General features: G+C 42.3%; 1 protein-coding gene across 1 annotated transcript in view; it reads right to left on the reverse strand.

Annotated features, from left to right (window-relative positions):
* Positions 1 to 12709, reverse strand: part of ANO4 (anoctamin 4) — a 129939-nt gene that overhangs the window by 81547 nt on the left and 35683 nt on the right. The window contains exon 5 of the mRNA XM_054988549.1: positions 3055 to 3155. Within this exon, the coding sequence (XP_054844524.1) occupies positions 3055 to 3155 (101 nt within the window). The remainder of the gene's footprint in view (positions 1 to 3054; positions 3156 to 12709) is intronic.

A 12709-nucleotide genomic window follows, 5' to 3' on the forward strand; every position in this document is an offset into this window, starting at 1 on the left:
TGTCTCTGTGTTATGTTCATCCATTTTTGCCTGAACAATTTTTCCTACAAACAAGACTTGTGTGCAATTTCTCAGAAGAATGCTTGCAGAAAGGCTGCAGAGTCGGTGCTGCTGGACAAAGACAAGGGCTTACTTCTATGTATGAGCCTCTATCATGTCGCTACAAGAATCCATCTTTGCGGCTGACAAAAGTGAAACATTCTGTTTTCAGACTACAAAGTGGGGAATTGCATTCATTGGAACAAGCCGCATCATATCTCTATCACTGACCTATAGTCTGGGAATGTTCAGCTTTAATTCATGACCATGTTGTTTTTCTCTGAATTTTAAAGCATGGGTAAAGAAAACTTGTTAAAAGTATCCCTTAACATGATCCAAAATGAATAAATGTGATTTGACTGAATTGTTGTACTCTGTACAGTGGGTTAATAACTCAAATAACATCTTCTCAACTCAGCTCTTGCAGAAGACATAAAGACATGTTTGAATGAATGAATGTTAGACCAAGATTATGGCTTCCTTTGCAAACACTGAAGTTTGTTTTCTCTTAGTGTGAACATAAATAAGAAACATTCACATTTCATTCAAGAAATGAATATACTATGAAGATGAAATTGGTTGTTTATGTTAAATTCTGTCAGTTTAAGCTACTTACAATTATATCAGTATATATAATTTCTAACATGGCCCCGTCTGTGGATACTTAAATCTGAAGACTTGGGCCATGAGCAGACCAGTCACATTTTTCTACAACCTGCAGGTTTGCTGAAAAATCTGAAATCTTAAAAAAAACAAAGAACAAACAAACAAAAAGGGAGGTTAACCCTCCTCAAATAATAGAATAATTGCCTGTAGCTTTAAGAAACAAATGTCCTCTATGGCCATTGCTAGGCAATCACAACAGTATTGCTAGTACTCAAATCTTGGTTTCCATCAGTAAAATGCAAGGGAAGAATGCATGGCCCATTCCAAGTCTGTTTTGACTCTGAGGAAGGGCTCATTGGTCAGGCCAAGCAGCAACCACATGACTTGCTACTAGGGTTACCAGATGACTGATTTTCACCCAGACAATCCAATATTTTCTTGGACTGTCTGAGGGAAATGACGGGAAACGCCAGACACCTGGTAACCCTACCTGCAGGCTGTTCAAGGGGGAGTTGTGTGGATGAGTGGAAGGTTCATGGCTGCTGTGGCCACCATGTGCTGCTCATACACTGCTATGGCTCTGGGGATATGGGCTCTACTCTGGCTGCTGCTGTGGCTTCTACTGCTGGAGGAAGGAAATAAGGGAGAGAAAAGAGAGTGGGAGGGGAGAGAGGAGGAGGAAGGGAAAGTGAGGAAAGGGAAGGAGCAGCGTGGCACGCAGGAAGCTGGCCCACTTGCCGCCATGGAACAATTGAGACTTGGCCTGGGGGGGCTGGTGGTGCTTGCAGACCATAGTACCCCTGCCTCTCTGCTCCCTGTAGAGGCACACCCCTGGCATGGCTGGGCTAGCCAGGCAGGCTACCCACTGCTGAGAAACTTGGGTGCTGGGGCCTGCGTGGCCTGGCCTTCCGGCACAGCACATCAATAACTGCAGGCAGCGTGATGATGTCTCTTCTGGACAGTGCCAGGAGCATGCATGTGAAGATAATTCCTGCTGTGAGTACTGGGGGGCCACCCTCAACCTTGTGTCTGGTATTTTTTGCAGGGACCATCTGGCAACCCTACTTGCAACTTCACAAATTCCATGACTTATCCTTGCCCTGCTGTTCAAGAGCAATCACCGTATGAAAGCCAGTGAAGTGTAGTGGTTACAGTTTCAGGCTAGGATCTGGGAGGCTCAGGTTCAAATCTATACTCTGTTGTGGAAACTCATTGGGTGACCTTGGGCCAGTCACACACACTCAGCCTAACCAAGTTGTTATGAGGATAAAATAGAGGAAAGGATAATGATGTAAAATGCTTTGGGTCTTCATTGTGGAAAGAAACAGGAATAACTGAAGTAAATAATGCATGTAGATAGAAGGTACAATAGGTGGTTGGTGGGAAGGAGAGAAGGCAGCAGGAAAAGGAGAGAGCATATGGGGGCTGCCAGGAAGAAAGAAAAATGAAATATCGTACAAGGAAAACTGAAGTACAAGTTCTTTACAAGTCCTTGCAGATACCCCTCAGCACAACCAGGGCTAGGCCTAGGGTTGACTCCATACAACTGGAATGGCACCGTGCAACTTGGCCTGAGTTTTCTCAACTGCAAGGGGGAGGGAAGTAAGGAAACTAAAAAGGGAGGCAAATAGAGGTTAGGTTGGCTGGTGGATGGGAAGGAGAGGAGAAGGCGGGGAAAGTGGAGAGGATATGGTGGCTTTTGGAGAAGGGAAAGAGGAAAGAGTGGGGGAGGGAAAAATTAGATTCCACCCCGCAAGTCCTTGCAGTCTCCCTCTTGTTTAAACTATTTGTAATGTTATATAAAGCAGATGTTAGTTTTTAGTTCATGCAAATCATATTTGACTTTAGAAAGATTTACATACAGTCAAATATACCAAAATAGTCTTCATGATATTTTGGAAGTAATTTAGCCGTCAATAAAATACTACACAATATTTTAACTGTTCTTCTTAAAAGACGAAAAACAGAATTGCACGAAGAATTTTTTTACTCTGAAAGTTCTAAATTGTAATAGATGCTTTAATATTTAGGTGCTCTTTTCTAGCAATGCACTACACAAACTGGCAGGCTACTGGTGTCGAATGTGCCAGATACGTCCAACAGACATGCACCTTTTGTGCTGCCGTACGTACCTGGATCTTCTCGACCTTCCATTGTTTTCAAAGAAATGTCCATTTAAAAAACAGCAGGGCACGAGTATGCAGGGGGCTCCAGCAGTGAAGGGGTTAAAGGGCCTAAGGACAGAACACCCCATGAAAAAAGCAACACTGCTACAGACCACCTTAATTTAAAACTGCATTAAAATTGCAGGTCACTAATAATAAATAGCAATCATATGTATTTCTCTTTCATTTTTAGATTACTTTTTAAAAGGAGGATGGTAAAAACAAAAAATATGACTGCACCTACCTGAAAGGCATTCTTACATTCATAAGTTCGGCATATTTGCCCAGCACTTCCCATGGAGCATGCAGCTTCACAAAGATGATATCGCTGTTTGATAAAGACGACTGCAACAGAAAATTGGTTAACTGCAGTTACTTGTACTCAACAGTCCTACATTAAAGGTATACAGATAAAATTAATGACTGTTTCACATACGCAAGTACAACCCATGTAACATATGGGCTGCATCTGATATCTCACTTTAAGCCAACATTAAACTAACATGTGTGTGAACCTGTCTTGTTGCTGGGCTTGCAAATGCACTCCCTCCCTCCCTTCTCCTCTTTTACATGGAAAATCCCAGGTAGAAACTCCAATTCCAGTTATTTCTAACATACCAATACTGACATGCAAGTTAATTGGAGTTAGTCCCGCCCCTACCCCACCTGTCCCAAACTGGAATTCTAAATCAGGGTTTAATTCAGGATTCAAATTCCAGTTATTGGGGCAGGGGAACTGACTCAGGTTAACTCATACATCTTCATTTGTCATCACTAGTAACTGGAGTTACTTTTGAAGTGTGATTCTCCATGAGGGAGCAAAGCACACACAAGGCACACATGCAAGACAAAAAGCTGGGTTCATATACATGTCAGCTTAATGTTGGCTAAAATAGACATCTGATCTGAATACAGCCTTTCAGGCCATCATAGACTATTGCAGCCTTGAAATGAAACAGGACTAGAGAAAAGGTCATTGTGGGCACTGCCATCAAAGCAGATAATAATAATGCTGTCCCATAAGAGTGGAGCATCTCTTGAAGTTCCTGAGCACATTGGCTTGGATCCAAAGCCTTACCTCCACGTGTGCCTCTCTTGGTGCATTGTGCAGTTGGTCCTGTGCTATAGAGTGCTTTTCTTTGGCACAAGGTGCTTTCGGCTCATGGAAAACGGGATCTTTCATGAATTGAAAGTCCTAGGACTAGAGGAATGTGCTGCACTGCATAACAGAGGACTGCCTTTGCAACCAAAAAGGCTGCTGCACATGCAGAAAAGCAAGTTTTAGGATCTAAGTCATAATAATTAAAAATACAGTGATACAGTGATTTGTATCCATATGAGTCAGAGAAAATAAACAACAAAGCAGCATTGTTAAATGAAATGCTCTCATGATTCTAGTATGTTTTCATGATTCATGATTCTGAATATGTTTTCAGTCATTTGCTACTATGTGGAGAATAATGGAATTGCAGGAATGATAAATCAAAACAGCTTGCGGAAATTGCTGGGGGCCACCATGTTACTCGCTGATTCACACATTATGGAGATCACAGGTTGGGTCCAGTGTCCTTGTTCTGTGTAACAGACATACGAGATTTGCTGGCTCTCTTCAGTTCCTTTGTGTGTGGTGCCCAATTCAGATTGTGACAGACACACATGGAAAAGCGCTTTCCTTAGCACATGGGAAACTCCTTGCAAATGTGTATTATTAGCTGGGAAGCGTTAACTTTTTGTGCATGTAAAAATGTGGCCAAAAAACAGCTAGGGATGTAACAGCACTTTTAAAAGAATAAATGGACACAAATCTGACATTAGAAATGGAAACGTCCAAAAACCAGTGGGAGAACACTTCAATCTACCAGGACATTCCACCAAAGACTTAAAGGTCGCTGTGGTTCAACAGAAACCTTTCAAAAACAAAATCCAACGGGAGGCTGCTGAATTGGAATTCATATGCAAATTTGACTCTGTCAAGCTGGGACTGAATAGAGACTATGAATGGTTATCACATTATCACAGGTAACAGATTCTCTTTACAGAGCCGTGATCTGGGGGAGCCCAGTGACGCCTGGTGTGGGCTTTTGGGGGCCACAGTTCTCTTTGTCAGATGCAGCTGGCAGGGAGAGCTGTGGTTATCGAAGGCTTATACTACATAGGAATTGGATACTTTCACTGCTACAAACTAATACGGCAAACTGACTGCACACCAAAAGGAGATGTTTACATTTCCAAGCAAAGGAATGTTTTGATTGCCTCCACGCTAATTGCATTCTGTCTCTTTGTGATATATGTCCCCTTCTTTCCTCTCTCTCTCTCTTCTCCCCTCCTCTTCTGTATCTGCCCAGTTTTGATCAGGCATCTGATGAAGAGAACTTGATTCTCGAAAGCTTATGCTACAATAAAATTGGTTAGTCTTAAAGGTGCTACTGGACTCTTTTTGATTTTGCTACTACAGACTAACACGGCTAACTCCTCTGGATCTTTGAGCAAATAGTTAGCATTTGTGCTTTGAGAGTGCACAGTATAAGTAAAATCTAGTAAAACTTAGACAATTTCGATCTATACCCTTGGGAGACCTGTGAGGACTTTGGGGGGCATCTCATTTCCCTGCTCCCACAATGTCCTCTTTCCCTTCCCTGAAAGCTCCCATAGCCTCTCACCTTTTGAACCTCCTTTTCTCCTTCCCATCCACCAGCAAACCTACTGCCCTACAGAGTTACCAGTGCCATTAGACCAATCCTTATCCTTATCTCAAGCCTCTCTGCATGCTTAATAACATAGTGGCAAAGACTATTAGGCCTGACAGCAGTGTCGAAAATCAATGGTCATATAGAGCAGAGTAAATAAACAGCACTTGTTCATCTACACAGCTACAGCTATGTTTTCATAAGCAATCTTACCACTTGATAGGCATTTTGCTAGTCAACTATGTTTTCCTCATGAGGCTACGATACAGCTCAACAAAGACATACAATTCATGGAAAGTTTTGACAGTGGAGAAGAAAATGAGTAGCTGTTGGTCTGGTGCAGTGTAACACAACACACATCATCCAGGCAACTACGAGACTAGCTTAATGTCCCAGCAGACTCCAACATCACATAACAAGCTTCCTTTGAATCTAGAAATTACTAAAACAGTTTGTGATGCCAAGTGGGACACCACTGTAGGGTTTTTTTATGACAAAGGTCTTGTTAGGTTCATGCAAACTTTCATGCACATTTAAAAAACTCCCTAGATAACTTTGCTTGCTTTACTATAGTATGAGACTTGACAAGTAACAAATTTTATCAAATTAATGTAACATCCATGTTATGCATCTGATAAAGTCCTGCAAAAAGGTTATTAAACTAGCTAGTTTCTGGGGTGTCACAAAATTCTTTGCCTGAAAGGGAAACTGGTAAGAGGCACTCCAACTGGTGAGCAATTATAAAGTCAAACTTTCCTGGAAGCTAGGCAGACAGGCAATTGCCGTTGTTTTTGTAAGAGAAGCTTTCAATTAGACAAGGTCAATATTTGGCAAAGAGAGATTATTAGTTTCCTCGGGACAGCATTTATGGATTGATTTCTGGCAGCAATAACCTTAGCTTTATTTCTTCTAGTCAATTACTGCACTGCACAATGTTCTAATAAAGTACACTGAAAATGTTCTGTGAATGACAGAAAAGTAGGAGATCGGAATAGCTCAGTTCAGAGATGTTATGAAGAAGAGGCACTTTCTAAAAATATCACTTAAGATAAATATAAGACAGAGAGAAATGAATACCACTGAATCTCAGAGAAATCAATTGCAGTGAAGACTTGTGCTTAGCTAAACTGCAGCACATTCCACAAACACAACTTTGCAAAATGTACACCACCACTTTTTCCATTTTCTGCACCCCTTTGAAAAAGGGATCAGAATGGTTCACAAAGAGAGAGGCCAGGATGACTCCCTGTTGCTGAAGCAACCAGGCCAGTACTGTCCGTCTCTCCTCATTCAGTCATAACTAACTCTTTAGCTAGCAGAATGTGAATGGGAGTATGCATTCAGATGCATTCCCTCTTCTCTCCAAATCATAATGAAGACAATAGAAGGCTTCATCTGCCTCCAGCGATATAATAAGATATACAAATCTGATTGGCTATATCACACCACGGCATCATATTCACTACATGATCTCTGAACGGCTGGAATATGTACCCTGAAACAGAAGCCCTAAACACGATGGCAAAGCAGCAGCATATTACAGTGACAAAGAGGTGTGGCGAGAAATGGAAAACCCTTAAGGTAGGATTTTTTTTCTGAAGGGACTACCTCTCTGCAAAAGTCCATGTTTTAGCATCAAAAACCAAACCTCATAAAAATTTGGCACCACACATGTTAAGACAGCAGTGCTTGCAACAGATTTATGAACTTCAGATAGCACAATTTCTTGGTTCCATATAAGACTAAAACAAATTGTACTAATGGAGAGATCTTATCAGGAGTTTATTTTATTACCCTGTCTCCTAATTTAAAAATGGAAACAGAAAAATTATTTTACTTACACGGAGCTCCCACGTAAGCAGCATCTAAATTATTTAGTCCAAAAGAGAGTAACATTCTTGGCTAGCTTGTAGGAACTGGAAATATTCTTAGAAAACAAATGCATGGGAAAAATCCATTTGCTTTAAAAATGTGTGTCCAAATTTCCAATTTTTTTTAAGCATCCTATATTTTCTGCTTCAGGAACCTGACTCAGTTAGTTTGCAAACATAAACTTTTGATCTATTTTCACTTTTAATCTCGTAAACACATAACACTAGTAGTTAATACATAATTCTCTGAGGTCTGTTTTTCCACTCTTAAAAAATGCGAATTATCATGGACAAATTAGACATGTATTAATGGATAAGTGTGAGTGTTGGTTTCAATAAGTGAAACTATAGGGAGCAAGAAGAAGCATTATACTTGTACAACGTACATAACCCAGGGAGTCCATAAAGGGCTACAAACACTCAAAGAATTAACATTCAAGCTTTTCTCTACCTATTTGTACACCATCTTCATGCAAGTCCTCCAATCTGCGAAAAAGAAGGGTGCCTGAAATGCCCAGGTTCTCTATCTGATGCTTAACTTCAGAGAAAAAAACAAGCGAGTCCCCACGTTCCGATTAAACAGCAGTCATAGGTATTAGTAGTCATACCCCTTCTTCTTATTCAAAGGGCAGCTTATGAATATGGAATATCATAAGCCTCTTTTTACGCATAGGCCTTAAGCATAAAACTCTGCCTGGCCAGGCAGAACAGATGCCAAGCCTGGCTGGAGTTGGAAAATTACCAAAAAGTGTATCAGGGTGGCTTACTGCCCCTGCATGCCATGGAGAAACACTTAAGTGAAACAGAGAGTTCTTCCAGGAAACAAAGAGGTCTTCCAGGAGTTCCTGCTCAATCTCATCAACACCCTTCCATACTTTCCTTACCCACCTTTCCTAATCTGGGCTATTCAGGGACCTAATAAGCCCTTTCCATTTGACAGTTGTGGGACATCAAACACCCTTCTCACCTATAGTTCCTCCCAGATATGCACAATCAAGCCTTTCCCACTTTATTGTTCCACCTCCAGACAAGTAATTAAGCTATTGTTTTGGGGGCAGAAGATCTAATTCTGCCCCAGGATACATTTTTCTTCATAATTAGGCTGCCCCCAGCCATATGCTGTGCATGTGTGTCTTTGGATCCTATGCACACCTTCAGATGTATGTCTGAGCTTCATCTTTCTGCCATGAAGCACTGGTCACTCAAGCTGCTGTCTTTATGGATGTCCTCTGTCTTAGAATGGTAAATATCACCCTACCCTGAATCTCTTCACCTCTTCCTCCCTGATTTTCTAGTTAACCCTGTGTGTATGCTGTGTGTGATTTTCTGACCATTTGCCTTTACTGCTCCTTTAATAAAAACCATTCCTGTTGACCACCCACCTGATTCATTCAGAGAGTTCTCTAAGGGAAAAATCCTGGTATAGATTGGTGGAGATATTCCAGTTACCCCCTCGCTGCATCTCCTTGAATGCTAACTCCCCCAGCTCCCAAGGAGACACCTTATTTAGGGTAACAGGCACCTCAAAGAATAAAATTTATTCCTGCATAAGCTTTCATGAGTCAGAACTCACTTTGTCAGATGCATACTTATGCCGGAATGAACTGTATTAGTCTTTAAGGTGCCGCAGGATTCCTGTTTAATTCTGCTGCAACAGAATACATGGCTGTTCCTCAGGAATTACTCCCATACTAACATTTCTTCAGCCTCTCTTTCAGGAAGTATGAACCAATACAGTGGAATGAAGAGCCTGGTCTACACATGCCAACAGAATGAGGTGGTAAAATTCTTAGGTGGTAGAATGGGCTGCACCTCTTCAGACTGGGGGACACATTCTTAATGCTCCCCCATCTAAAGCTTCCTGCAAATAAAAAACAGCATATACAGGGAGAAAAGTAATATCATAGCCTTGCATGTCCTGGGCTGATATTCCACTTCCAGAGAATTATTAGGAGAACTTATCTTTCACCTGCAAGTGGTTCAGTCCATTCTACCATTTTGTCACAATGCAGTATCTGTTGATCAGGTCTTATGTTTCACTGTTTCCATTCATCTCATTGTGATGGAACTTCCTCCCCATGAGCGGTCACATGCAACCTGAGGTCTGGGAACATTTTTTCTGGGATTACCTCACATGTAGGTATGCACCTTCATTGCTGTGGCCAGCCTGTGACTATGGGGTACTATCTGGAGTAAGATGCAGAGAAGTTAGCCGTGTTAGTCTGTGGTAGCAAAATCAAAAAGAGTCCAGTAGCACTGTTCTTCCAAAACCATGTTTTGTCTAAATTCTATACCAAACGCAGGGCCGGCACGTCCATTGAGGTGGTGGGGGCAGCCACTGTGAGTGCTGAACTTAGAAGGAGGCGCTGTCCCTGCTCGTCTCTCTGCCCCTTTGCCATTGCTGTTTGCCTCGGTTCAGGTCCTGGCGAGCTGGGTACCCCAGCAGCGCAGCAGCAAGCAGGGAGACGAGTGGGGAAGCAGGCTGCCCAGCTCGCCTCTCTGCCCCTTTGCCGCTGCTGCCTGCCTCGGCTTGGCTCCCGGCGAGCTGGGTGCCCCGGTGGCATGGCAGCGAGCAGGTATCTCACCTCAGGTGTTAGAAACGCTGGCGCCAGCCCTGACCAAACCCCAACGAGAGAGGATAAAAGAGAAAAAAATGGATACATTTATTCAAAGCTCAACATGTTTAGTGGGAGAATTGCAATTCTTTGGCTACACAGATCGGATTTTGAATACGGCCATTTTTGTGTCTGCCTCCTGGAACAGAAAGACTTTAAAGATGAGTATCAAGACAGACTAACATTTAGCTAGGTTTTCAAAGGATGTTTTGCTTAGAAACTGTGATATTCATCTTTTAGAACATGAAAAGTACATAAAATATTAAAAGCAAAAAATCCAGACATAACTTACTGAGAAAAAAAATCCATGACCTGTTTTAGGTTAATACAAATGCCAAAAAGCTGACAAGAAGTATCTGTTCTAGTAGATGTTGCCCACAAGACCAGATGATTATTCTGACCCTTCATCATAACTACAAATCATCATAAAACACTAAATTGAGGCCTTTTTGCATTCAGTTGGCCCCCGACATGACTCATTACTTCTGCATGGCATCAGGAATGGTGTCATTCCTGGTGCAACTCAGGCACAGTGGGGTATCTCTGGAATGCATGGAAGAGGTCTTCACCCCCACCATCATGTTTCTACCCCTTTCTTCCCCTCACTGGCCAGGTGAAAGGTGGTGGAGGATGGGACAAGGAACCTCTGCCCCTACCAAGGGACTGGCAAGCCTAGTGAGAATGGATGTGCTCCAGAAAAGAGATGGTTGCTACAATATGCTTAGTACATAGCATCACTCACCTATTGCACTAGTTAACTGCAAAGGGATTTCATTGTCCTATTTCCCCCATGGGCAAGCACTACTCTGCAGCAGTCTCCTTGGTATGTGCATACACATGGATTTCATACTTCATGAATCTTTGTCAGGCATATTGCTCATGCTGGGTGCAGTAGGAACATGCTGAACTACAAAAACCATAGTTGGTATTAGAAGGCCTATGCATGTGTATACATATACACAGGGCCTGCATCAGCACATGGAAGGTGGGGCCGCTCCTAGGGCCCAGGTCTTCTGGTGGGGCCCACTGCTGCTGACTCTCTACTCACACATCTCTGATGCTTGCACTTATCCTCTTTCACTGCTTGCTTATGAGCACTTTGTCACCTCTGCTCCCAGCTGCATATGCTGGCTAGAGCTGCCGGAAAAGGGCATGTGGGTGGTGCACAAAGCATCAGTGTTCCCAGTGGCCATGGCAGCTGCACCCACCACCCAACATCACTGAAGAAAGAGCATGCAGGCAATGGAGGCAGCTATGACTGCAGGTGGTGGGAGAGCTTGTGACTGGACAAAGGAAGGATGCACAAGCAGATGGGGACACATGGGTGGGAGAGCATGAAGGGGAGCCTAGTAGAGAGCATGGGGCCCCCCTGAGCATTCTCTTCCTAGGTTTCCTCAAAATCTAGAGCTGCCCCAGTGTGTGTATACACACAACAACAACAACCACAGCTTAATTAAAATGTGGAACTCCGAATCAAAGTTTTCTTGGCACAAGAGTTGGAGTTTTGATGCCAAGATGTACCATCATAAGTGAAGTGAAGTGAAGCCAAAGTGAAGGTGTACAATGGATAATATTCTTGATTATCCACTTACAATTCTTCATATTACACTCAGTAGCCACAGGGAACAGAAGGGAGGTCTTTTTCAAAAGACCTTCTCATGAAAAAGAGAATATGACATTACTTAGCTGCAAAAGAACTCAGTAGATTCAAATCACAATTATATAGATTAATGAAAGATAATATTCAACTTCTTTCTGATGCCTCAGTTTCTTTAAGTTTTTGGCTATAAGAAGAATATTAAATATTATAATCTCTTGAATATGATCTTGAGTTTTCCCCAGCACTTCTCCAAAGGATCAGGAATTTGTTCATTCTGTAATGGGATACTGAGAGGGGCAGTACCTCAATTTTCTTCAGGGGGACTTGGTGGATAGGTCTAGCTTGTACCCATTGTTCGACTATGAACTGATCGGGTATCAGGAAGGAATCTTCTAGTAATGACAGTGAGACTGGAGCTATTTATCTGATTCATCTTGCTATGTCTTAAAAATTTCTTCTACAGTGCACTTGTTCTAACTTGGCAAGTTGATGCCAGGACAGTCTTCTCCAGTTCTATGATTCTATGGCCAGCCTCCTTTCATCACCCTCTTACTTCCTCTGTGCTATGTCTGGGCATACATGGGCATATTGAATAACTGTCCCAGAAGAGGGAGCCAAATGAAGGAATCGGAGTACATCCTGAGTCATTCTACTCTGAGAAACCACAGGTTGTATGCTTCCAATGTTGCCCTTTTATTCCAGTGCTTTCATTTTATTCTTTTATTGCATTTAAAATTTCTGATTTTTAAAGCTGTGAGAGAGCTGTGCATTTTAGGTAAGATGTAGCACAAGCCATTAAGATCTCAATGCCAGGCAAGAACAAGGATGCCATTTTGCCTACGCAGCAGAGAGCTAAAAAGGGCCTCAACCCTGTAGGAGACCATCCACATTACAGAAGCTATGTATTATGTCTCTGACTCCAAGCCGTGACTAAGGCATTGACTCAGTGGTGAAATTCCTGAAATTCCTTCAGGGCATTCTATTTTACAATACATGGCTATTTTCTAGTTTTCAGAAGTAAAACCTATGAGTGCTCAGCCTGCAGAAGCTATCCACAGACCTGTCCTCTCACAATGAACCAAGTTTCAGTGAGATTGGACTTTGAGGGGTGCATTTCATAGCCCCC

This window comes from Eublepharis macularius, chromosome 9 (genome assembly GCF_028583425.1).
Source record: "Eublepharis macularius isolate TG4126 chromosome 9, MPM_Emac_v1.0, whole genome shotgun sequence".
Taxonomy (NCBI): domain Eukaryota; kingdom Metazoa; phylum Chordata; class Lepidosauria; order Squamata; family Eublepharidae; genus Eublepharis; species Eublepharis macularius.